Source organism: Urocitellus parryii, chromosome 6 (genome assembly GCF_045843805.1).
Source record: "Urocitellus parryii isolate mUroPar1 chromosome 6, mUroPar1.hap1, whole genome shotgun sequence".
Classification (NCBI taxonomy): domain Eukaryota; kingdom Metazoa; phylum Chordata; class Mammalia; order Rodentia; family Sciuridae; genus Urocitellus; species Urocitellus parryii.
This window is the reverse complement of record NC_135536.1, coordinates 198,603,404-198,629,146: the sequence shown is the minus strand read 5'-3', so window position 1 is coordinate 198,629,146 and position 25,743 is coordinate 198,603,404. Positions and strand designations below refer to the sequence as shown.

General features: G+C 59.5%; 2 protein-coding genes across 6 annotated transcripts; one reads left to right on the top strand and one right to left on the bottom strand.

Moving 5' to 3' along the window:
* Positions 1-2,634: 2,634 nt before the first annotated feature.
* On the bottom strand, positions 2,635-17,245 carry Ppdpf (pancreatic progenitor cell differentiation and proliferation factor). 4 transcript variants are annotated; one of them, XM_077799496.1, is made up of 6 exons: positions 17,218-17,245; positions 5,652-5,751; positions 3,398-3,477; positions 3,226-3,303; positions 3,040-3,136; positions 2,635-2,967 (listed from the first exon to the last, which is right to left on the bottom strand). In XM_077799496.1, exons 1-6 carry the CDS (start codon positions 17,228-17,230, stop codon positions 2,853-2,855), a joined length of 483 nt encoding a protein of 160 aa, XP_077655622.1. In that variant the 5' UTR covers positions 17,231-17,245; the 3' UTR covers positions 2,635-2,852. The 4 variants fall into 4 exon arrangements, with proteins under 4 accessions (XP_077655622.1, XP_077655623.1, XP_026269252.1 ...); XM_077799497.1 differs by having other exon boundaries at positions 5,652-5,709; XM_026413467.2 differs by lacking the exons at positions 5,652-5,751; positions 17,218-17,245 and adding an exon at positions 13,523-13,581.
* Eef1a2 (eukaryotic translation elongation factor 1 alpha 2) lies at positions 16,402-25,325 on the top strand. Of its 2 annotated transcripts, none has more exons than XM_077799495.1 (8): positions 16,402-16,545; positions 17,796-17,945; positions 19,709-19,888; positions 20,354-20,650; positions 22,012-22,162; positions 23,401-23,657; positions 24,295-24,529; positions 24,941-25,325. In XM_077799495.1, the coding sequence occupies exons 2-8, from the start codon at positions 17,802-17,804 to the stop codon at positions 25,066-25,068; spliced, it is 1,392 nt and encodes a 463-aa protein (XP_077655621.1). In that variant the 5' UTR covers positions 16,402-16,545; positions 17,796-17,801; the 3' UTR covers positions 25,069-25,325. The 2 variants fall into 2 exon arrangements, with proteins under 2 accessions (XP_077655621.1, XP_026269250.1); XM_026413465.2 differs by having other exon boundaries at positions 16,405-16,545; positions 17,730-17,945.
* The last annotated feature ends 418 nt before the right edge of the window (positions 25,326-25,743 follow it).

Here is a 25,743-nt window from a genome sequence, read left to right as displayed (position 1 = left end):
GGTCTGTGCTGCAGTTGGTGCTGATGAGTGCTGCAGAAACCTGCTGTCATGTCAGCACGCTGTTGCCATAGAAATAACCACATTTCCTTGTCAACTGCACAACTGATGTAATCAACTCATCAGATTCTTAATCACGGCTTTCTTAAGCTCCTTCACATTCACCGACATCATAAGGAAAGCATTTGCCATCAGCTACGGTCCAAATACTTCTCCTTCAAGGTCCCACGGAGACTGACAGGTGCTCTGGTACAAGCTCCTGGCAGTGCCAGGGGGACAAAGGACCCTGGAGAGAACTGAGGGCTCAAGGCCGCCCCAAGATGGACCCCCAAGGATCACCAACCCAGAAGAGAATCAACTGGTGACCATTTTTATTTTTTTTTTTAACGATTTTAACATTGCTGGTCCCTGACTATAGTTTTCCTGATTTGAGGACCCCGCCTGCAGCAACTTGGGAAACACTTGTGAACAAAGGCAAAATATTTATGCTTTTCCCCTGATCCTTCTAGAAGTCACAAACTATTAGCAAGCATCCCTGCTTTCAGGGCAACATAGCCATCTGTGTGCCAAGGCCCTGCTTTCCCTGGGACAGACACAAATGTGGATGCTGGCTGCTGCCAAACTTGGGCTGTGGTGTCCTGTTTCCAGCTGCAACTAGATACATGGACCTCATGGTCCTTGGGAAGAACTGGCATGGGACCTTGGAGACATGACGGCCTCAGAGTGAAAAAGGATGTTGCTTCCTGCAGGCTTAGAAACTCAGAGATGCATTAGGGAGACTGGTAAGAGGACCCACCCCACCCGACCCCCGCCACACCCAGGCCACAGGGGCAGGCCCAGGGCTTGGCTTCCTAAAGCAGCAGCATCATGTCCCTGTGTTCTTTTGATCCCGTTATCTGACTGCATCCTGAATACTTGTCTCCAGTATATGGCTACCACTCTCCACACCAGCATTTCCAAATTCCAAGATTATAGCTTAGAATCACTAAACATTAAACCTGCCCCTTTCCTGAGGCTCTAGAAACTGTAGCTGGATGACTTGGTAGAGACTTAAATCATGACTCAAGTGTGGAACACCTTGGTGACACCCCAGTAGCAGACCAGAAAGCCTGCCAGGTGCCACCTGAAGATGCTGCAGGCCCAAGGAGTAGAATCTCTGGGCTCGAGAGGCCTTTGAGCTACTCTTACCACAGCCTCTTCCTTGATCCCTGACCCCATGGGGCATGCACAGAGCCCAGCTGTGGGGAAGCCAGCACCTCCAAGAGGGGACAGACTGTGTGCTCCCACTGGATAATGCTCCCTGCTCTAACCTGTTAGATCTTTGGCTCTTCCCAGGAAGTTCCCACATGGGACTTATGCAGCTTGGAGAAAACTGAGAGGACAGTGGCAGCAGGAGGCCGCAGGTCCAGGGGCATCACTCTCTGGCTTTCTCTCCCAAGGTTCTCACAGGGTGGGCGTCTTGTCCTATCCTGAGCTGGAGCTCAGAGCTTCGGTCCTGAGCACCTGGGATTTCAGATCTCGGACACTTGGCCAGTGGTCTTGCAGATATCTCAACCCAAAAAAATGAGTTTGAAATCAAAAGCATTTCAGGTTAAGCTTTTCTGGATGATAACACCCAGATTACTGTTTTGGGTCTTCATTCTTAAGGATTGCGTATCACATAAAACTTGAACTGTACAACTCTGTATGCTTTTCTCTCGTTAACCTGTCCACTGTTACAGTGTCTCAAGAGATGAAACTTGGGGTGGGTTTCTACAGCTGCCTCTGGGGGCCTTGTCCAGATGCTGTGGCTAGAAAGACTTACTGGGGCCCAGGCTACTCCTTGGAACACTCCCTCTCCTGGACCCATCTCGGGTGGGAAGGAGCCCCCACTGGCTCCAGCACTAGCCGCCTGGCCTGGGAGTCTGAATGAAGCTGCATCCACACTACAGGAGCCTGGACTCCTACAGGGAGGCAGGAGGGAGGCTCAGCTCTCAGGGACCATAGGCCACTGAACTTCCATGGACTCTTGTAGTGATTTATAGCACAGGGGACAGGAGGGCCTGCTGAGTCCATCCATAGCTCTGTTCCCTACCTGTGGGGGCCCCCTGACCTCTGCTGGCCTTAAGTTACCCTGCCTAGCTCTTCTGTCCACCAACTACACTGAGGCCACCTGTGGAGCCTCTCCACCCCACCCCTCATGCCTGCAGCCCCCAGTCTCAGCCTGTCCTGAGCATTGTCAAGGTTGGGGACAACACCTCTGCAAAAAGCAACTGAGAAGGCCAGCCTCAGTCCTAACTACCCCACCACCCTCCCTGGCATTAAGGGATGGCCTTGTCAAACTCTTCCCAAAGGAGTTCTTCATGGGACATCGAGTTTCTCTAGCAGAGGGGTCCCAGACACATAGCCAGGACCCCAACCTCCCACAGTGGCCAGAGCAACTGCCCTGAGTTGTCCTTGTCCAGCTCCAGAACTACCTGCCATTCTGAAGCAAGGCACCCCATCTGCTTGGGCCCACTTGTATGGAACATCTCATCAGACCTGAGATGGGGCCTCAATGTGAGGTCCCTGAGAAAGGCCCCCAGGAAGATCTGGTAAACAGGACCAGCCACTAACAGAGGGACCAGGAGAGACTAAGAAACCTCTCAGACACACCACTGGGGCTGCCCGCTCTTTGGAGTTTATTTTCTGCTTGAGCAAGGCACAGTTATGTGGATCAGAAAAGCCCACTGTGATTTGGAAAGAAGGGGTCTCTTGCCTGGCGCCTGCCATCTCCATGTGGAAGAACCCAGCTGGTCTCTGCTTGCTGTAGCCCATCGACCCTACCCGCTGGAGTGGGCAGGATTTGACCTAGCACCTTGGAAGCCCCAATCAGGTCAGGACTGAGACCCAGTGCTGGCTTGACCCGGCTGGTTGACTGGCTGCTGCTTCGTGGTTTCTGGAGCCAGGCCGCTGGTGACCATGCTGGTGGAGGCCTGGGTGGATTCCGAGCTGGGGGAGAGCAGGTATTGTGTCAGAAGCTTTGTTTTTTGCTGCCCTCCCACCCCAGGAAGGGAGACTCACTGCTCTGGAGACTCCACCACTGTGGCCATGAACGGAAGAGTGGACTTCCCGAAGAAGAAGCTGGCCCACCAGTGACCTGGGTCGGCCTTGGGGAGACCTGAGAGAAGCAGAGTGGGTGATGAGCCTGCTCTGGACTGGACCCCTCCCCATGCTCCGCCTGGCTGTGCAGGCTGGACCTGCTCTCACCCGGGTGGTGGGGGATGGCCTCCCCAGGGTACTCGGCACTTCCGCAGGAGCTGTTGCTGGACGCGGAGCCCAGGCGGCCTGGGGAGGGGAGGACAGTCAGCAACAGGGGCTTCGCCGGCAGCACGGGGCAGTGCTGGGCTCCGTCGGCAGGGGTTGGCAAGGGGCTACTTACGCCGGTAGTAGTCGTGGGTGGCCACCAGCGAGCCGCTAGAGGGGATGGCTGCCATGCTTCGCCTATGGGCTGGTGGAGACCTGCAGGGGGCGCGGCCCTGGTCACGGCTCCCACGAGCGCTCGCTCGGAGGGCCGTCCTCCACCCGCGCCCAGCGGTGCTTCCGGGCGGCTCCAACCAGTCCCGGCCGGTGCGAGGCCAAACAAAGGCGCTTTGTGCGCCGCCCAGCTCGCCCTGGCCCAGCACCCGCCCGCCCTCCGCCCACGCGCCCGTACCTCGGAGGCGACCCCTCGCAGCCCCCGGTGCCCGGTCACCGGTGGCGGGGCCTGGGCGCTAGGCCGCGGAGCCCATCGGTAACAGAGGCCGTAGGACGCCGCTCCTCCGTCCAGTCCGGGGCGCGAGGTGCGCACGCGCCGAGCGCTACGGGGCGGGGACTCGTTTGGGCCCCGCCTCCCAAAGGCCCCGCCTCCCAAGGCCCCGCCCTGTAATGTTAACCCCTTCCCGCCCGCTGCGAGGCCCGATCAGCCCCACCCCGTTAGGCTCCGCCCCGAGACCCCACCCAGCCTGTTTGGCTCCGCCCCGGGCTCGTCTGCTTTAGCTGGACTCCAGTCTGCCTGAGGCCGTCGGGGGCGCGTCCCGGCCTGGCCTGGGACTGGAGTGGTTATAGGATAGGCCCTGCCCCAGTACTAGGACTGGTCTCTGCCCCCACGTCGCCAGGGAAAGAGAGGGCATTTGCCCATGCATGTCCCTGATGCTGCATCTCTCTCCCCAGGTGTGCCCACTGCGTGGTGCCCAAAGATGCTTCAAGTCCTCCAGCTCGACCCTTCTGGGGCCGCCTGTGGGCAGCTGGGGAGCCTGCTGTGTCCCTCACTGCTTTAGAGCCTGCGGCCCAACCTGTTCCCCAGACCCCCTCTGCATCCAGCCGCCCATGGGGCCCGGTGGCAGTAGGGCAGTGGGGCAGTGGGGCAGCAGGGTAGGAAGTGGAGGGCACGGAGGGGAGGTCATTCCTGTGCCTGAGGCCTTTATGCTTGGAGAGGACCAAGAGCTAGTTGGAGCCCCTGGGGGCTCAAGAGGCCTGTCTTGAGAGGTCTGTCTTGAGAAGCCCTCAGAGAAATCCTTATTTTGTTGGCATACAGTAGGTGCTCAAACACAAATGCCTAATGCTAATGTCCATATTATCTATGCCCAGCCTGCTCCTTAACAGCACAGGCTCCTGGAGATGGAAGGAGAAACAGCATGTCCCCATACCAAGCTAGAGACAGGTGTGTCCCCCAAGCCTCAGAGGTGGCCCCTTGGCAGCCTGGGCTCTTTTCTGTGATGAGAGGTAGGGGCTCCAGCAAAGGTGAGCTGGAAGACTCTTCCTTGCCCATCTTCTCCCCAACATCCTCTAGCTGTGAGGGCCCGAGCCCACACAGGAGGCTAGAGGAAGGACATTCTCAAAGCTACTGAGGAGCAGATGGGGAACCCCAGGGCAGGCCAGGCCAGGCCTGAACCGCACACGGGAAGTCACTGAGGGTGTAGCCTTTGCACCCCCTAGCTCTGTACCCAACAGAAGGACCTGGCTCCAACCATCCCATGCCCACAGCCCAATGTTCCTTCTGCCACAGGACCTTGCACCTTCTGGTCTTGCCACCTGGAGCACCCCTGCCCTCCAGGTTCTGAGTGCCAAGAGCAGGAACTGTGCTCACCCATTTAGTGAACTTTGACTAGAGTGGGTCCTGCTCACATTGATCTTGCAATTCTGGCTGCCCAGACCCTTCCTCAGCCACTTCAGCCCATGTGACACTGGCCCTCTCTGGGTGCAGATGTGTGCCAGGTGTGGACGCTGGGAAGAACTCCTGAACCCATCCTCTGGGTGGGGGTCAAGGCCAGCTGTGCCCTGGGGTTGGCCTGTAGCAAGCCAGGTCTGGGACTCTGTAGGGGTGCCGAGGCCACCTCCTGTCAAGGTCTCTTCCTGTGGAGTATTCTATTCGGGCCAGAGACTGAGATGGAGTTTGGGGTGCAAAGGGCTGCTGGCCATAGCTTTTACCTGATGGCCAGATGTGCCCACTCATGGGGAAGTTGTTGAGTGGAGGAGAAGACCATGAGCCACTGCTGACCATGCCCAGCATCAGCAATGAAGACTGAGTGGAGGGTTTCTTCTTCCCTCCCTGCTTTCCCCCCTCCTGCCCCTGTTTGCCTCACTGGGTTGCCCAGTCTGGTTTCCAGCCCCCTCCTGCTCCAGGAGCCCCCGGAGCTAGGACTACAGGCACTCACCTGGGTTCAGGACACTTCAAAATGGAGAAGTACACGTCACCCAGAAGACTCTGAGACCCTGTCCAGAGCAAGCCAGAGATGCTGGACGGTGACCCTGGTGCTTAGGGTAGAGAGGGTAGAGAAGGGTCCTGGGGCCTCTGTCCCCGTCCAGCCCACCCCAGCCTCCACGGAGACCACATGGCAGGAGGACAGGGTGGTGCTCACCCCTTTCTCATGGCTTCCCAGGAGCCCAGAGGAGGCTGTTCCAGCTCACTGTTCTGCTAAGGGGCTGCCAGCCTGTCCCAGGGAGGGGCTCACACTGGGAGAGCCTAGGTGCCCACAGGCCCCAGGCTGGACCTGTTCTGCCTGTTGGGCAGTGTGACTTTGCCAGCAGCTGGCGCTCTGAGCTTAGCTTCTCCAGTGACTGTTTTCATGGTCAGAGGGGACCCACACCAGGTGGGAAGGTTGAGCTTCGGAAAGGTCAGTGTGTCTCCACTGCTGGGCATGTGGGGTGTTGGGTATTCAAGGTCTGCAGGGCTGGCCCTGGGTGGGCTGGTGCTGGGTCAGACGCAGGAGCAAGGAATGGACATGTGCCTGAGCCTCCACTACGGGGAAATGGGGACAGAACTACACGGGACAGAGACGGTCAAGCACATGCTGCTGGAGGCTGACTGGCCCAGGTTGCTGTCTGGATGCAGTCATTAGTGGGTGGCATCAGTGGAGATGTTTCTCCTGGGGAAAAAGTGGCATAGCTGGTCCAACACAGTGCTGCCTGTGACTTGGGAGCCTCAGGCCTCTCAGACAGGGCCAGGGAGGCACCAGCCTACACAGGGCATTCCTCAGTAACCAGGAACTGTTGCTGCCACCTGCATTTCATCCCAGATATGTGGGGAGTGAGGCAGGAGGTTTGCAAAGCCTGCAGCCAGGACAGGAGCCCTCAGAGCCTGAAAGTGTGTTTGCTGCTATGATCTCAGTGGCTGAGTCTCTGCTCTTTGTCCTGGTGTTGGGACGCTGTGCCCTTGGTGACTCTCTGGCAGGCGCTGGAGCCTCCCGTTTTCAGGAGAAGGTGAGATGCCTGAGTAGCAAAGCACTTCATGAGTGCATAATGCAGGAGGCACTTGTGTGGCCACATGAGGTCCTGGGCAGCAGCCTCTGTGCCCTTCAGTTCCTTGTCTGTAAAGTGGGGACTACAGAGTCACAAGGCTATTTTGAGGTGAGGACACACCCCACAAATGCTCAGATAAGTACCTGGCACACAGTAGGTGCTCAGTTAAAGTTAGATATTATAATGGCTTGTATACTGTCACTACTGGAAATAGCCTAGTGTGTTCACTTGCTGGTTAAGCAAGATCTGCAGGGCAGAGACTGCATCTCCATCATCTGGGGCCCAGTGGCTAAGAGAGAATCAGCCAGGCTTTGGATGAACATGCTCGATCAAGAGTGAATCATGTAAGAGAAGATGGGTGACGACCAGAGTGCATGGTAAACTTGGAGGAACAATGATTTCAGTACTCTGATTTAGAAAGCCAGAGAGGGCTTATTCATCACATTTACTAAACTCCAGGATAGAAGCCAAAATTACTCAGCATATAAGAACTAGGGAGACCTCCATTCACACAGGAAGTGGCAGCTAATGGACGCTAACACTAGATAACTCAGGCGTCAGGCTCATCTCTCAGAGACTGTAACAGCAGCTATTATAAATAACAATTAATAAGCAATTGCAGACCCTCTTCTATCAAGTAGTGGAGAGTTAGCATTGGATAAAATCCAACATCCATCATGACAAACACTCTCCAGGCGCAGGAGGAACATTACAGCCAGCAGGAGGAGGATGGGGGTCCACGCTCACTTCTGTCATCAACAACAAAGTAATGCAAGGAAAACACAAGGCACAGAGCCTGGAAATGGAGAGCTGACAGGCCCTTTCACGACGACAGAGAAACCACGGAGCCTGGGAAGAGCCACCTGGATGAACACAAGGTCAGCAGGACCCAAGGGTCCCCCGGCAATCCATAAGCAATTGCATGTCTGTAAACCACTTCTGGTTCAAGGCAGAAGAATTTCAAATGACATAAGAAATTGAAGGAGATGGTGAGTGCTTAGGCAGACAGTGTCTGTGGGCTGATGGTGGGGCAGGCTCGGGGGAGCACGGCAGTCCTCACCAAGTTCACCTCTGGATTTAACAGGAACACTGAGAATCTCAGTGTTTGAAAGATATAGACAAATAGGTCCTGAATTTAAGTGGAAAGATGAATGAACTAGAGCACCATAACAATTTTTAAAAATAAGAATATAGGGAACTGGTGCTTTTCCAGTTTTGGTGGGAGGTACTAGAGATTGGACCCAGGAGGGCTCTGTCACTGAGCCACATCCACAGCCCTGTTTTATTTTTTGAGATAGGAGCTCGCTTAGTTGCTGCAGCTGGCCTTGAACTTGTGATCCTCCCACCTCAGCCTTCACGGTTGCCATGACACCCCATTTTTTATTTTAAAACTCAAAGTAAAATTCACGTATCATACAATCCACCATGTTAAAGTGAGCAGTCCAGCTTCACCCTCCTGCCTTCCCTCTCCGTGCCGGGCCGTCATCACCCCTGTCTAGTTTCAAAGCATTTTATCGCCCCCAAAGCAGCCCACGCATGAGTTGGCCCTCCCGCCTGCCCTGCCCAGCCTGGGCAGCCCCTCGCCTCTGTCTCTGGAGTTACCACTGCACAGTTCATGTTGATGGAATCACACCATCTGGCCGCTTTGACCAGGTTCACCTGCGTCCTGCCAGGTGTCGGAGGTCCCCTCTCTCTCGAGCTGGCCGAGCCCCCATCTGCAGTGCAGCGGTCTCTGCTCAGCCCTGGGCTGCCCAGCACTTTCACCTCTGGTTGCTGGGACATCCCACATTCCAGCTGTCATCAGGACGCTGGTTTTCGGCCCTTCTGGGTCTCCTCCCAGGAGAGGAAATGCTGGGCTTTGTGGTGATTCGAGGTCTGCCTCTCCGAGGAACTGCCCGGTGTGGTCCGCGGCTGCACCGTCCTGCGGAAGGCTTTGCTCTCCACACCTCCGCCAGCTCTTGCTGCTTCCACGAGCCCGACGTGGCCACCTTGGTGGGGAGGCTGCTTCTCACTGGGTTTCAGTCCGCGTTTCCCCAGGGACTAATGATGTCCAGCACGTCCTCAGGCCCTTTATTGGTCCCTTGCACATCTTCTTTGGAGCAGCCTTTCTTCAGAGCCTTTGCTCTTTAGTTGGATGGCCTCTAACAGTTCTGTGAGCGCTTTGGTGCTAGGCTGGCTTTTTTTTTTTTGAGTACCAGGGATAGAACTCAGGGCACTCGACCACTGAGCCACACCCAGCCCTATTTTGTTATATTTAGAGACAGGGTCTCACTGAGCTGCTTAGCACCTTTTTTCTTGCTGAGGCCGGCTTTGACCTCGAGAGCCTCCTGCCTCTGCCTCCTGAGCGGCTGGATCACAGGCGTGAGCCAGTGACTCGGCCGATGGCCGAAGTGGTTGGCGGTAAGGGCCCCACTTAGATCTTTTCCAAGCACCACTTGTTGAAGAAGTGCTCTTTCCTGATTGTGGGAATTGCAACAGTGCAGACATGTGGTGCTGGAGAGGGGAATACCACAGGTCAGCATGGGCCAGTGGAGCCCACAGAGGGACCACACTGGTGACCGTGTGGGAAAGGACATCTTTCCAAGTGCTTAGGGAGAGCAGGATGTCTGCAGGGGAAGAGAGTCTGACTAGCCTACCCTCAAACCGCCCACAGATGGAGGCCTGCCACCACATAGGACAGCCAGCGATGGCCGTGCAGGCAAACTGTGACACTGCTAGAAGCAGGCTCAGGAGATGGCCTTTGGGACTTGGTGTTAAAGGTCAAAAACAGGATTCATTACAAAATATGAATATATTTGACTTCATCAAAATTAAAAGCTTGGGCTGTGGCTGTGGCTCAAGCAGTAGCGCGCTCGCCTGGCATGCGCGCGGCCCGGGTTCGATCCTCAGCACCACATACCAACAAAGATGTTGTGTCCGGCGAGAACTAAAAAATAAATAAATAAATAAATATTTAAAATTCTCTCTCTCTCTCTCTCTCTCCTCTCTCTCACTCTCTCTTTAAAAAAAAATTAAAAGCTTTAGTGTTTTTATTTCTAAATTGTCATCACTTTCTTCTTAAGAGGCAGGGTTTCACATGCTGCCCAGGCTGGGCCCAGTCTCCCTGGTCCTGGGGATTCCCCTGCCTCAGCCTCCTGAGACTTCTGTACTGGGAGTGCTGCTCTGTCCTTGAGACCACGCGTCCGACAAAGACCTCCCCAGGGCTGTGGGCACACTCTTGCCCGGTGCAACTCATGGAGTGAGTGACCTCTTTACAGTCTTCTCCAAGGAGGCTCAGCATGGCCGGTCCTCAGGGAGCTGCAAACCCAACCCAGAGGGCCCCTCAGACCTGCCGCAGGCCCTGATCACAAGCACCTGCTCCATGTCTGCTGGGAGTTCAAAGCCACCACCCCGGGGACCAGCCATGCTCACTGATCCCTGATTAATCGCGAAGGGAAAAGGCACAACCCTACTGTGAGGAACCCGCAGGCACAGCCCAGCGAACCACAGGATATGGCGTCAGCGCTGCTAGGTGGGCAGCTCTGGGGCACAGGGAGGGACATGCCTACCAGAAAGGACCCCTGACCCCGTTAGTGCAGAGGTGTCAGAACACAGTCCAGGAGGTCCTGAGAGAACTCCCAGCCCCGAGGACCCACGCTCGCCCAGCCCCCTCTGGAGCACAGCTTCTGACTGACTCTGCAGTCCACCTCGGCTGAGCACCTCCGCTGTCCCCTGGGCTGAGAGGCAGGGGCCAGAGCAGGGGGGGCTGGGGGCTGGGGGCTGAGCTGTGCCTGCTGCAGGCTGATCGTCATCTGTCACTGCCTAGAAAATGACACTTAGTGGCTTTAAAAAATATCCCAGCTTGGGGCTGGGGTTGTGGCTCAGCGGTAAAGCACTCACCTAGCACAGTGAGGCCCTGGGTTCCAGCCTCAGCACCACATAAAAAATAAATAAAGATATTGTGTCCGACTAAAAAATACATATCTAAATATACGTATATATCTATACACACACCAGCTGGATGTGGCGGCACACGCCTGACATCCCAGCAACTTGGGAGACAGGCAAGAGGACCACAAGTTCAAGGCCAGCCTGAACAATTTAGCAACGGGCTGGGGATGTGGCTCAAGTGGTAGCGCACTCGCCTGGTATGCGTGCGACCCGGGTTCGATCCTCAGCACCACATACCAACAAAGGTGTTGTGTCCGCCGAGAACTGAAAAATAAATATTAAAAATTCTCTCTCTCTCTCTCCCCTCTCTCACTCTCTCTTAAAAAAATAAATAAATAAATAAAATATTAAAAAAAAAAAAAACAATTTAGCAAGGCCCTACCTCAAAATAACAATAAAAAGGGACAGGAGACATAGTCAGTGTTAAAGAACCCCGGGGTTCAATTCCCAGGATCACAAAAACAAAACAAAACAAAACACAAAAACACATCCTCTCCTTCTAATCAGCTCCCGTGGGGTCAGGGTCCAGGCTGGTTCGACTGAAGTGCTTGGTGTCTCAAGGGTGCCACCCAGGGTGCCATCGAGGCCTCCTTCTGCTGCTCCGGTCCTCATCCCAGGTCACAGGGCTGCTGGCAGAACACTGTTCCTCTTGTTGGCAGAACTGGGGGCCCTGAAGTCTTGCCGACCGACAGCCTGCACCCCCGGCCACTGGCCCCCAGAGGCCTTCTGAGCTGGCAGGGCCTTCACGGCCCACTCTGCAGCACAGTCCCCAGAAATGGAGTGGTGGTCCACCATGCTCCTGCGTTCCCTGGGCAGACTGGCCACAGGCTCCCTCTGCACCCAGGCCAGGAGACCGCTCTAGGTGGTCCGCAGGTCCACCTCAGGTTGTGTCCAGTGAGGTGGAGGAGATCCAAATCCGAAGACAGGAAGTTCTGGGCAGAGGGGAGGACATTGGCTCTCAGCTATCCACGGAGCCCCTCAGAGGCTGCAGGAGAGACCAGGGCAGAGCTTCTGCAGAACGAGGCCCACCAAGCGGGAGAGTAGGTCTGCGCAGGCCCAGGAGAGGACGAGGAACAGGAGCCCCGGCGTCCACAGCGGTCTCTCTTCTCAAGTCTGCAAAGGGGGAGGAGACGCCACCGGCGGTGGCAGAGTAAGGCCTGCCCGGGCTGCAGGCCGAAGCAGAAGGCTGCCTTAGAGCCGAGAGGCGATGAGATACTGTGTATGGCCCCCGACTCTACCACAGGGATAAGCCTGACACCCCTGCACGGTGACACACACGAGGGCTGGTGGCAGGTCTGCTGTGGTGACTCGGACCTGGAAGTGGGTGATGCACAGCCACGAGAGCAAGCCAGTGCTGCTCCATGGGACACAGGGTCGCCACCCACAGAAGCCACAGGCAGACGCCACGGAACGTTTGGCTTAGACCTGGCATGTCTCCACAGGCCACGTGTTCCAGGGTGGCAGGACTGGGAGGCGGGACTCCAGCCCCTTTGCTCTCTGCTTCCTGGCCACGAGGTGGACACCATGTCTCTGTGTCCTCCGTGATGTCACGCCCTGGACCCTGGGCCTTCCCAATGAGCCAGAGCACCTTTTCTTCTCACCTTCGAGCTCCGTGTGTTGGATACAAAGCCACTAGGGCGCCTGTGGGAGGAGCCAGAGGTCGCATGCTGCTGCTCCACTCCTAGGACAGCTGACGGTGGCTGCAACCAGGGCTGAGGGCATGCTCACAGGGCATGAGGGCATGTTCCCATCCTAGTAACTCAGCAAGTGCAGCTGCCCAGGTACCCTCTGGTGTGCTCACCCAGGATGCCAAAGGGCAAAAGCCCCCTCGCATTTCTGGTCCTCTCCCTGCCATGGCTCAGTCTCCCACTCTTGGTACCGTGGGGAAGGTTTCCAGGGCGGGAAAGCTCTGGGTCTTCCCACAGATGAGGGGGGTGCACCCAGGCAGCTGCCTCAGTAGCTCATCCTGGCTGCTGGAGGCCAGTTACCCCTGCTGCATCCCAGCTGACTGTGGAGGGCAGCTCTTAGAAAGGAGTGAAGAGGGCCTGCAGTGGCCAAGCTACTTCTGGGTCATGTCCTACCTCAAGAGACCTCACCTCTCCTGGAAACTGTTCCAGGCCTACAGTCAGAGACTGACCTCTCCCTCTAGGTCCCTGGGAGGAAGCCCTAGGGGACCCACCTGGACTTCTCTGTCCTATGCTGCTCCACAGGAAACGCAGCTGTTGCCCTCTCCCCTCCCTTCTGTGCAGGCTCCAGAGGAGACTGAAGGGCAGTGGGCCTGCAGATGCTCCTGGAACTCCCGTCTCTGGACTCTGGAGGGTCCAGCAGCCCTGCTCCACCCTGAGGCTGCCCCTCCACAGGCCGTCAGTGGGTGCCTGGGTTTGGCTTCCCAGGCCATGACGGGCTGAGTGGGGCCCCTGTGAAGCCCAGTAGAGACTCCTCCCCCTGCTGGGGAGGACAGACAGTGCCCGAGGGGGGAGCTCCTCCCCAGGGCTGGCCCCTGCAGCGCTGGGCTCCCCCACACTGAGCGTGTTTGGGGCCCCTGGCTGGTCTGGCTGCTCTGGGAGTGGCCCCTCCTGCCCAGCTCTTCTGATCTGGGAAGATGGGACCTTGCTTTGAGCAGGGAACCCCAGAGCCAGAAGCTCTTCTTTCCCACGGAGACAGTTTAATCTGCTGCCTCAAAGGTCTCTTCAGTCCCCTGGGTGCCCCGCCCTGAAGCTGGCCACAGGGAGGGCCTTGTCCCAGGGGCCGTCCCGGATCCTACTGCCCAGCTTGGCTGGTGGATGACAGGCTCCGTGCCCAGGGACTAGAGGTGTGCAGACAGGCTGAGGCCAGGGGGCGCCCCGGCCTGACCCACCTTGCCCCCAGCCCACCGGGGCTGTCTTCTGGGCCCAGCCGTGCGGCTTGCAGCCTCCACCTGCGGCGCAGTGACTCCCATGAGCAGCACAGCCAGGTGGTTTGCTATGCACTCTGGGCTATTCTTATCCCGACAGTGATGTCACCAGCAGCCAATGGGAGGCAGGTTTATTTCCAGGGCCGACAGATTGGTAGTGGTTAATTTTAGCTGGGTCTTCATGGCCAGCGAGGAGGGGGCAGCCTGTGCCTCTCTGACCGCTCGAGGATGGGCTCCAGGCTCCCAGAGGGGCTGAGGGGGCAGGGCCTGTCCCTTTTCCATTTTGCTCCCCAGAAGCAGCCCTGGTCGCCCTGGCCCTCCTGGCCTGCCCTTCCCCCACCCTTGGCTGCTCCCCATGGCCACCGTGACCAGTGACTCAGATACAGAAGGAGGGCTACTGAGGGGCCTGGGGCTGGCTTAGGGCGGGGCCAGGGGAAGCACAGTCCATGCCATAGGGCTTCTGTCTGGTGGTCACAGGGGTCTGACTCAGGCCTTCTGAGCACCTACTTGCAGTGTGACCTGGAGTAGGATCTTAGCCTCTCTGTGCCCAGATACCTCATGGGTTCACAGTGTCCTGAGGCCTGCCTTGCAGCCCGTACCCCCCAGGCGAGATCGATCAGGACTTGGAGATGGCTGTTCCATTTGGCCTGTGATGGAGTTACTCAGCACTGCTCAGTTCTTGGTGGGCCAAGTGCTGCTGACCATTCAGAAGTTAGGGTATGTCTTTGTCTTAGTCTGGTGCTATAACAGAGTTCCTGAGACCAGGTGATTTATAAAAGAGATTTGCTCCTCACCCTCTGAGGCTGGGGAGTCTGAGATCAAGGTGTGAACATCTGGTCAGGCCTTCTTGCTGTGTCATCTCATGGAAGGAGAAGGAAGAGCAGAGGAAGACCCCCTCCCTCAAGCCCTTCTCACAGTGGACCCCTCCCAAAGGCCACCTCCCAGCTGGGCTGCTCTGGTCAAGTTTCCAGCCCTAAACCTGGCACCCAGAGGCAGGAGCGGCTATGGGAGTTGTCCGGTGCTGCTCTGAGGCCAGCAGCTGCTCAGCGCTGCCAGTGTGGGCAGGCGCTCAGCACCGTGAGCCTGACGCTGCAGTTACCTTGTGTGGACCCCCTTTCTGTGCATTCTGAACATCTCCAGTGCCAGTGGGGGCTCGTGCGCCCTGCAGGACTGTACAGCTGCATGTCCTGGAGACCCTGGGGGACCCCTGGCCCACTCCCCTAGGGTCAGTGCTCAGGTATTTTGGGGAGGGTGCCATATCCTGCCACTATGGCCATGGCCCTGGGCCATTCCAGGCCTGCTCAGGGCCTTGCTGTCCAGCTGCTCCCCAGAAATGCACAGTAAGAGCAGTGGCTCAGACCCCAGCCGGGACCCTCTGAGGCTGAGGGCAGCCCAGGAGCCTGCTTGCTGGCAGCATCCCAGGGCCCTCGACCCCTTTGTGTGGCCAGCCAGCCAGCCTGCAGAGCCCTAAGCCCACCTAGTCTTCAGGCAGGAAGGGGGCATGGAATAGAGAGACTGGCAGGGCGGGCGGGTAGGAGGTCTCGCTGTCTGCCAGGCGTTTATTTTTAATTCCTGGCTCCCAACAGACAATATCAGCAGCACTCGGAAGTGTCCGGTCATCTGAGAGAGCAACCGTGACTCAGGCCAGTGTGAGCCCTCCCCTGCTGGAGGACCCTCCCCACCAGCTGGGGAGCCAGCCTTCACCTTTGCTTCTTCCTCACACTGCCTGCCCCAGCGCCTCACCAGACCTCACCCAGCCGGAGGCACTGGGCCCTGGTCTGGACCTGCCTTGTCTAGACCTCGTGGACATTCACTGGGGCAGAGGGGACAGGCACAGAGTGCTGTCACTCACTCCTGTCCCAAGACCCCCTTGCTGTGAGCCTGTCTTCCCAGCCCCTGCAGCGACAAAGACCCCAGTCCGATGGGGATGGGGTGGCAGCCTGGGGGTGAGGGTGGGAAAGAAAATGCAAATGCCTGGGTGAGATGACCAGATGGATGTCTTCACGTGAAGAGGCGGTCACTTCCTCTCCTTAAAGCCCAAGTGGATACCCATACCTGGCCATGACCTCCAGGACTCAGTCTTACAGGGCCAGGAAGGAGGGGCAGGCCGGCTGTGGGGGGCCTAAGGCTGTCTGGGCTTGCTGCCCACTGCCTGGTGCTGTCTGCCTCCCTTGCCCTCGGAGGGCTTTCAAGGGAAGCACATCCGGGGAACAGGGACCAGGTGGAAAAAGGCTCTTCCCTGGGTCTCAGAGGGAGGAGGTTCTGGGCTGGGCCGGCTGATGGAGCCTCCTGCTGAGGGGCCATGCCAAGCCCATGTGGTCAGGCTCCCGGGACAGAGGTCCTCCCAGTGGGCCAGCACACCCAGGACCCCTACATCAAAGGTGCCCCTCAGTTCCTTGGGCCTCAATCATGAGCAGGGCTGCGGGGCTGGAGACACACAGACCCCGACCTGACGTGTGGCCTCAGCATCCCGCCTCCCCTCCGCACCTGCGGCCCACGTCCCGTGTTCCTCCTCCTCCGCCCGGAGGTGTTTAAACCTTGGAAGAGCCTTTCTCCGCTCTCCGGCCTCGGGTCTCCGGTCACCCGCCCCCCACCCCCCTGCCCGCACCCCTGGCGGTTCCTCCCGGCCCCTCTCCTTGCCTGCCCCTCCCTTTCTGGCTCCCGCTCCCAGCCCCCAGCTCTCCGCGCGCCGCGCTCCCGGTTTCTCCCTCCCCGCCCGCGCTCGCTCGGGTGCGTCTTTGCCGCTGGCTCCTCGCTGCACCCTGAGTCCGCGCCGCGCCCGCCCGCGCGTGCGTGGGTGCGCGGCCCCTGCATCCCGCTTCCCTCGCGCCCGCCCGGCCCCGCCCTCCCCCCGCCGGTACCGCATTGCCGTACTGCAGGGGCGCAGTGCATTGCGCCCGCACCGTCAATAGGTGGACCCCCTCCTGGAGAGATAAAACCGCCGGCGCCGCCGCCGCCAGTCCCTCTGGCTGAGACCTCGGCTCCGGGTAAGGACGCTCGGGTCTGGGTGCCCGGCTTCGCCCCAGCTTTCCGCAGAGGGACCCCTCCCTGGGGACCGGTCCTGGGGCCGAGAGAGGCTGGCACGGCGTCCGGCGAGCTGCGCAGCTAGACTAGGGGATACCCGCCCGCCGCAGCGGGATCCACACCGGTGGATCCCGAGGGCGGCCGGGCGGTGGGTCCCCGCGGCACTTGTTTACGCGGCGGCGGCCACCGTCTCCTGGGCCGCGCGCCGTGACCTTGGGGCCCTGAGCGGCCGAGACTAAGGTTCTTGGGGCTAGGGACTCTGCCGGCGCCGCGCAATGCGCCCGAACTGGGCGCGGGGGTGGCAAGACCTGGGGTCTCACGGCCCCACCCGGCGGAGTGCCAACCCTAGGCACCCGTGTTCCTGCCCTTTCCCCCTCTTGCCTCCGGTCCCCTTCCTGGGCTACCTGGGCTTCCCGGGTGAACTCGGGGACCTGTCTGGGGCTGAGACCCAGCGCAGGGACCAGAAGGAAGTGGGGGAGGGTGGGGGGCCCTGGTGCCCCTGTTGGGCTGAGGGCATCCCTGCAGCATTTGCTGAGCTTGGGGGGTGTCCTTTCTTTTCTCATCAGAGCAGCACCCCCCTCCTGCTGTGCCCCCTGCCCAGGTCTGGGGGAGGCCTGGGCTATTCTGGGCCCTACCTGGGCACCACATCTGTCTCCCAGTGCCAGCCTGCAGGCAGGGACAGAGAAAGATGGCGCCCTCCCTCTGAGGAGGGGAGTGTGGGTGCTGACCATCTCTCCCCCGTGGCAGCAGGTGGGGGTGGGGTGCAGTGTCCCTGGCTGGGGCTGGGGCAGGCAGCATCTAGGAGGACGGGAGGACAGGGCACTGGAGAGCCAGGCAGGGTGACTCATCACCAGCTCTGGGCTCCAACCCGCTGTTTCTTGCTGTCAGATGGGGTTAACCCCTCGGTAATTCGCGCTGACACCCAGACATGTACAGCAAATTGGACCATTTTGGCTAATGTGTGGGGTGGGGGGAGCACATGGTCTGTGATCACTGGGTCAGGCTGTGCTTGGGAGGCGGGGGTCTTGGCCTGGGCTTCAGGGCAAGGATTGAGGGTGGGGTGTGCTCACAACCTGTGCCAGTACACTGTCTCTGCTGGCTCCCTCTGCACCTCCCCATCACCTGCCCCCCCTCACTGACCCCACAGAATCCCTGCTCAACACCCAGTCGCCCTGAGCCAGAGCCCCAATCGTGCCAGCCCCTCTCCCACTAGGGCAAAATGGGCAAGGAGAAGACGCACATCAACATCGTGGTCATTGGCCATGTGGACTCAGGCAAGTCCACCACAACAGGCCACCTCATCTACAAATGCGGGGGCATTGACAAGAGGACCATTGAGAAGTTTGAGAAGGAGGCGGCTGAGGTGAGCTCTAGGTCCCCCCCCCCGCCCCCCGCCACCCCATGGCTCCTGCGTGGCAGTTGAGCTTGGTTCCCTGACTCCTGGGTGTCTGGGTCAGTTTTCCTCCTTCAGAGCAATGGACACACGTGTCTCTGGGGGCCATATGGGATTTGACAGCAGTGTGGGGGTGAACGGGGTCAACCTCTCTCAGAATGTGATCGGTGGGGGTGGTATTGAGCTGCCAGGTCTGCCGCATGGCAAATGAGAAGTGTCATTTCCGCCCTGCAGGGTCCAGGACAGGGCTCTGTACTCTGCCACAGTGGGCCAGGGCTAGAGGGCCCCTGAGCCTTGTCCCCTCGTCCCCCAGGGGCAAGGCTGGGGCTGGAGGTGGTGCTGCCCTCGGTTGTCCCAGGATTGGGCAGGACTCAGGGCTGCTATTAATAGCTGATTGATGGGCAGTGTGCCTGCCAGCTCCATTTTATTGTGCTGGGCTGTGCAGTCTGCTTGTCCAGGGTGTTGCCCTGGGGTGGGGGTCCTGGTGGCCTGCAGAGGATGGAAGGGGCCAATTGGTTGCCTTCTTTCTTTGTGGCTGAGACCTGTGGGTGGGAAGTGGCCATAAATGGGGGCCTGTTTTCTGCCACCATTCCCTCCCCCTGAGCTCTGGGAGAAACCCACTTGGGAGGGCCTGGGGGAGGGTCTGAAGAACCGGGAGGATGCTCACCTGGCTCCCGGATGAGGGGGCCTTGGGAGGGCCTGGGGAGCCTGGGAGGACCCTGGGAGGACCTGGGGGCCCTGGAGAACTTGGGAGGGTGCTCAGCTGCACCCGGATGAGGGGCTGTGGCAGGGCTGGGGCAGGGGCAGCCAGTGTCCTGGGCTGAACCCTGCCTTAGTGGTGGTGGGGTACCCTGCGTCCTGTCACCCCAATATACATCACTCTACTTGGGATGGTGAGGGGAAGGGACCAAGGGGCTGAAGGACCCCTGGGTCAGGTCCCAGATGGGGCCTAGTCCTGTCTAGGGGAGCCCCTCCAGGCTAGACAGCCTCCCTGGAGGGCAGAGGCCTGTCCCTGTGAGGACCGGGCAGGGAGCCGGCCCCAGCTGGGTGACAACTGCACCTTGGCCCAGGTTGTGGGGTCCCCTAGCCCCCAGTACCCAGGTGTTTGCAGAGAGCGGCCAGCCTTGCTCCTGGGGGAAGGCCCTTTGCTCAGGGGGGAGGGAGGCACCTCAGAGCCCTCTGGGAGATTTCATTTGCCATAGAAAGAGCTGGAAAGACAAGCCTTCCTGGCAACCTCCTCTGATTTCTGTTTTCCGTTAAACACACGCACGTGCGTGTGTGCGCACGCGCGCTCACACACACAGACACACACACATACACAGGGGTTTTCACACTGAGGTTTTCAAACCCAGTGGTGTTATTGGCCTCTGACTTTGAAGGGGTGGGTCCCCCAGCTTCAGATGCAGGGGTGCTCTTTGCTGAGGAGGGGGTTCATTGCTGCTGGCAGGTTCTAGGTCCTTGCGCCACCTGCTGGTGGACGCTGGCGATTGTGGCCATTTGAGAAGCGGTGAGAGGAGGGCCCTGGGAGGCATTGTGTGGACACTTGGCAGGGCAAGGTAGGGTGTGGGTGTCACCAGAGAGAGGGGACCAGAGTCCCAGGGCCCAATGGGGAGCAAGGAGCAAGAGCCCACTCCTGCTTCTCAATGCTGCTCCCAGGACCCAGGGCAGCCCTGGCCAGGGACGGTGACCACTGAGTCTTGGGCCCTGTCCTGAGCTGTGTGCCTGCCCTCCAGATGGGCAAGGGCTCCTTCAAGTATGCCTGGGTGCTGGACAAGTTGAAGGCAGAACGGGAGCGCGGCATCACCATCGACATCTCTCTCTGGAAGTTTGAGACCACTAAATACTACATCACCATCATCGACGCCCCGGGCCATCGCGACTTCATCAAAAACATGATCACTGGCACCTCCCAGGTTGGTGGGGCGAGGGAAACTGGGGACATGGGGGCATGGAGTGGACCCTTGTCACCACTTGCCCCACCTGGCACGGAGTCCCCAAGAACTGAGTCAGTACTCTGCACTTAGCTAGGTGGGTGCCTGCAAGGATCCCAGCCAGAGGGGACAGCTGGTGTGCCCTTCATAGACATGCAGATGTAGAGGCCAGGATGGGGACAGCTAGAGGTGGGCAGCACTGCACAGGATTAGACTGGACAACCGGACATTCCTGGTGTATTCACACAGACAGGTGGGGGAACAGGACCGGAGGCTGAGTGACTTGTCAGGGGACACACAGCCTGCTGGTGGTGGAGCCGGTGCCCAAACCTGTGTCTGCTTGACTTGGCCTGATGTGAGACCCCCCAGGTTCCTCCCCCAGGACCTGCTCAGGCCCATCCCAGTCAGGGCAGGGCCAGAGGCTCACTATCCCCACCTGCTGGGCAGGCGGACTGCGCGGTGCTGATCGTGGCTGCAGGTGTGGGCGAATTTGAGGCGGGCATCTCCAAGAACGGGCAGACCCGAGAGCACGCGCTGCTGGCCTACACCCTGGGGGTGAAGCAGCTCATTGTGGGCGTCAACAAGATGGACTCCACGGAGCCCGCCTATAGCGAGAAGCGCTACGACGAGATTGTTAAGGAGGTCAGCGCCTACATCAAGAAGATCGGCTACAACCCAGCCACGGTGCCCTTCGTACCCATCTCTGGCTGGCATGGAGACAACATGCTGGAGCCTTCACCCAACGTGAGTGCCATCTGGCTGTCCTGCCCAGAGCCCAGAGCCACAGGATGCTGGGCCAGGTAGATGAGGGTGGAGCAGGGACATCAGAGGGCGGGTCCCCAGCTTCCCTCAGCCCAGCTTGCTTTCCCTGGCACTGGAATGGTGGACATCAGCATCCTGGGGAGGTCATGGCCTGTTCTCAGGGTCCAGGGTTCTGCCTCTCCTGTTCAACCTCCCCATGAGTCCATCAGAGGCAGCTGAGGTTCCTTCTCTGGCTAGGGAAGGACCCCCAAGCCAACCCTGCAGGGGCAGTGGCTCATGTGTCTGGTGTCCAGGATCCCATCACAGGGGGATTAGTTTCCATGTCCCCCTGGAACACTTTCCTGGCCCTGCACAACTTGCAGGGTCAGCAGGGATGCAGAACCCCCCTGGGGTCTGGAGTGAGGCTGGGCTTTTGGCAGTGTGCTTATTCCTGGGCTGGTGGGGAAGGCCGAATGCTGGCTCCTGACTGGTCATCTGGGAAGCTGAGGCCCAGGGCCTCAGCCTTGTCAGAGACAGTTTTGGAACCTGGGATTGTACTCCTAGGACTCTGTCCAGCCAGAGGAGATCCCTGTCCTAAAAGGGCAGCCACTTGGTTCTGGCCAGCTCTGTAGCCACCTCAATTGAGAGAGTTAGTGTAGAGCTAGACCTGGGGGGACAGCGAGGTTGTCTTGGACCAGCTGTGTGGAGCGCAGAGCCCACGGTCCAGGAACGCAGCTGGGCAGGGAGGGGCTGCTCCCCACCTCTCTTTCCAGGCTGAGCACCATACCCATGGGTGGGTTCCCTGGTGGCATTGGTGATGGGTGAGTGACCTGTCCAAGGACTCTGTCCTGCACTGCCCACAGGCCTGAGGTGTAATAGGATCTAAGGAGGCCAGAAGAGGCTCTGTGGTAGGGAGGGCTCTCGGCCTACCTCTGGAGAGGCCCCTGAGCTTGGAGATAACATGGTGACCAGCAGAGCTTCTGGGGCTGGGGCCAAGTCTGGACTCTGTCCCTGGCCTGGCCAACATGGGAGGTCAGGCTGGGGTCTGTTCAGTGTCAGGAGCATTGCCACCGAGTCTGGGCCATTAAGGGGGCTTTTCTCAGTGCTCCTCCCTCTTTCCTAAGAGAAGTTTTTCCAGGGTCTCTATGGGTTGGGAATGTGGGCTGGGGGTTGGGGGAGATGAGGACAAGGAGATCAGCACCTGGAGGGGCACAGAGCAGTTTAGTGGCAAGAGTCAGGTACCAGCTGCCTGGGGGAGGGCCACTCCCCAGGCAGAAGCCACTTCTAGTTCTGGGGCCCTGGGGGCCAAGGGCCTGTGGTCTGCAAGTGATTGGAGTGAATGGAGCCTCCCTGCCCCCACCCAGATGCCGTGGTTCAAGGGCTGGAAAGTGGAGCGCAAGGAGGGGAACGCAAGCGGCGTGTCCCTGCTCGAGGCCCTGGACACCATCCTGCCCCCTACACGCCCCACGGACAAGCCCCTGCGCCTGCCTCTGCAGGACGTGTACAAGATTGGCGGTGAGTGAGGCTGCTGTGCTGCCCCACAGCTCCCTGCAGGCCTCGTCACTCCTGCCCGCCAGACCAGGGCCCCAGCTGTCCCAGCCTCTCCCACAGTGCATTCTGGGGGACTGTCCCTCCCCTCCGTCCGCCCTCTGTCTACTCACTGTCCTGTCTACTTGTCGACGCATCCTCTCCTCCCACACACCCCACCCAGACACCCATCTGCCCAGCGCTTGCCAGGGTCTCCCTCCCTCCAGGGAAGTGCTCAGCACTGTGCCAGGAGCTGGTAGCATAAGTAGGAACACAGAGGTGGCCCCTCTTCACCCAGGATGACTGTCTCATGGGACACGGTCCTCCTCTAGGATCGAGAAACACAGGCCATGGAGTGCAATGGAAAACATGGTGCACACCTGCAGTCCTGCCTCTCGGGAGGTCGAGGCAAGGGATCGCGGGCTCCAGGCCAGCCTGGGCAACTTAGCCTAACCTTGAGACCCTGTCTCAAAACTAAAATCAAAAAGCCTGGGATGTGGCTCTTGCCCAGCATCCATGAGGCTCTGGGTTCCATCCCAGCCCTGCAAAAGCAAACCTGCAAGCAAAAAGACGAGAGCCCCAGAAGGGAGAGTGGCGGGTCCTCCTGGCTAGGGCCTGTGGCCAAGGTGGTGTGGGTGCCACCTCTTCACACAGGGGGAAGCCACCAGCCTCAGGCCCCACCATATGGAGGCCACAGAGCCTCTGTCCATCACAGCCCAGGGAGGGTGGAGAAGACAAGAAAGTCTCAGCAGCCATGCAGGTGTTAGCGGCCTGTGAGAAATGCTGGGGTACAGATGCCCCTTAGTGACAGAGACCAGCAGCAGCACAGTGGAGCCCACGCAGGGCCATGGGTTGATGGTTAGAGCAGTCCCAGAGCTGGTCCATGCCTTGCTCTGGTGCTGTAATCTGGGGCCACAAGGAGGGGTCTTCAGAAAGAGGAGGCTCCTGTGTGGCCGCTGAAGGAATCCCTCCCTCTCCTCCTCTTTGCCCCTCCCTGTCTTTGAGTCCTTGGGACCTTTTTCTCCAGTCTCGCGTTTCCCTAATGGGGTCAGGCAGCCGCTGCTTCTGCTGAACCTCAGTGTTAGCCTTGCCTTGGGTCTGCTCCCCAGATCCCTCCACATGGCCTGAGCACGCAGCCCAAGCTGTGTCTCCAGGGTCTCTGCCCACAAGTCTCACCTTCCCAACTCCTCCCTGCTGCCCCTCACAGCCCCCTCCTCTTGGCCCAGGCATTGGCACTGTGCCCGTGGGCCGAGTGGAGACGGGCATCCTTCGGCCGGGCATGGTGGTGACCTTCGCACCAGTGAACATCACCACGGAGGTGAAGTCGGTGGAGATGCACCATGAGGCGCTCAGCGAGGCCCTGCCTGGTGACAATGTCGGCTTCAACGTGAAGAATGTGTCCGTCAAGGACATCCGCCGTGGCAATGTGTGCGGGGACAGCAAGTCTGACCCCCCTCAGGAGGCTGCACAGTTCACCTCTCAGGTCAGTAGCTTTGCTGGGGTCTGGGGACAGCAGCAGGGCTGACCTGGGGGAGGTGGCTGGCAGCACTCAACCTGAGGCCTCGGAGAAGACAGCCCCTCCTTCAGCTGCAGGCCACCCAGGCCGGACTCTTGTCACTCAATGCAGTCCTCATCTGCTGGCCACAGCAGCTGAGAGGTCCAGCCAGTGAGGCCTGCTTTTGTCCTGAGAGACACTTTTACCAACTCACTGCCTCAAATGTCCCCATAATGCTCCGTTCTCCACAGTGTCCTGGCATCCTTTGACCGCCTCTTCTTGTGGGTCACCTCTTTACTAGGAGTAGTGGAAACACAGTAGTCAGGTCCAATTTGGCCACAACGTCCAGGCTGTGGCTGGGGTTTGCAGCATTGGTGTTGGCTGGCCCCTCCAAAAATCTAGTCATCAGTTCACTTCAGGGTTTGCCCCTGTTCATTGAGGATGCTGGTGTCCAGGTCTGGAAGTGGGAGTCCTGTGGCATGGGCTTCCTTCATGGTTAGCAACCCTGGCCTAGAACCTGGGAGATGGGCTCTGTGATGGAGCCCCCTCCCAGCACTGCCCTCCCCAGTGGTCCCTGGGAGCCAGGCTCCAGACCTGCTTCATGCTGGTTGCCACTTTGCCTCAGGTCATCATCCTGAACCATCCAGGGCAGATCAGCGCCGGCTACTCGCCGGTCATTGACTGCCACACAGCGCACATCGCCTGCAAGTTTGCCGAGCTGAAGGAAAAGATTGACCGTCGTTCTGGCAAAAAGCTGGAGGACAATCCCAAGTCCCTCAAGTCCGGCGATGCAGCCATTGTGGAGATGGTGCCTGGGAAGCCCATGTGTGTGGAGAGCTTCTCGCAGTACCCACCTCTAGGTGAGAAGGATGTTTGAGGAAGGTGCAGCCATCAGGTGACCCCTATCCCCACTGAGGGCAGAGGACGGCTGGGGTGGGGCACAGAGGGCCTACTTCTTTCTCAGAGCCCTTTGCTGAGGTTAAGTGCAGAGGCTCCCAGGAGACCGGGGTCTGTGTGTCCCCAGGCAGGCCTGATGGTAATTCTGATGAAGGCAGCTTGCCCGAGGCCCACAGTCCGACTTAGTGACCGCCCCACAGTATGGCCTGGCCCGTCCCCAGGGCCAGCGGCCCTAGGCAGGGATGCTAGGCTGAGGCCGCTGGTTTCCTAAGAGGCTGCGGTCCCCGCTCCGACGGGGCCTGGCGCGCCCAGTGCGCCTGCGCGCTGCATCCCAGCCTGGGGCGGAGCCGCCGCTCACGCGCTCCTTTCCGCAGGCCGCTTCGCGGTGCGCGACATGCGGCAGACGGTGGCCGTGGGCGTCATCAAGAACGTGGAGAAGAAGAGCGGCGGCGCCGGCAAGGTCACCAAGTCGGCGCAGAAGGCGCAGAAGGCGGGCAAGTGAAGCGCGGGCGCCCGCGGCGCGGCCCTCCCCGGCGGCGCCGCGCCCCGCCCCCGGCCCCGGCCCCGCCCCCGGCGCGGGCCCGCCGCCCCGCCCCCCCGCCAGGCGCACGTCTGCACCTCCGCTTGTCAGAGGCTCTGCGTCAGCGACTGGATGCTCGCCATCAAGGTCCAGTGGAAGTTCTTCAAGAGGAAAGGCCCCCGGCTTCCTCCAGCGTCGCCGCGCTCAGTGCCCGTTCCCCAATAAACGGAGCGACCCGAGCCGTGTGCGCCTGCTGCTGGGGCCCTGCGCTCGCTGGTCGCGCCCCGTCGTCCCGCCGGCCCCCTCCCCCGCCGCCAGGTGACCTGGCCAGCTGTCCTGAGCTCTGCAGGGTGGCTGGTGGGGCCTGGCCGCGGCGGGCAGCTGGCCTGGGTAGTCCAGGGGTTGGAGGTTGCTGACCGTACAGGGCCTGAGTGCTTGGGGTCTGAGGATGGATGAGAGCGAGACTCCTTCCCCACGTGTGCTATATCCGTCACTCTAGTCCAGGGCTCCCCTTCCTCCTGGCACCCACAGCTGGAGCCAGCACCAGGTCCATGCTGTCTCTGGGACTGGGAATGCAGGAACTGCCCTGGCAGCCAGGAAGACAGTGACCTGTCAGTGGGATTAGGGGCTTTGAGTCCTCACCAGTGTCCCTGGTCC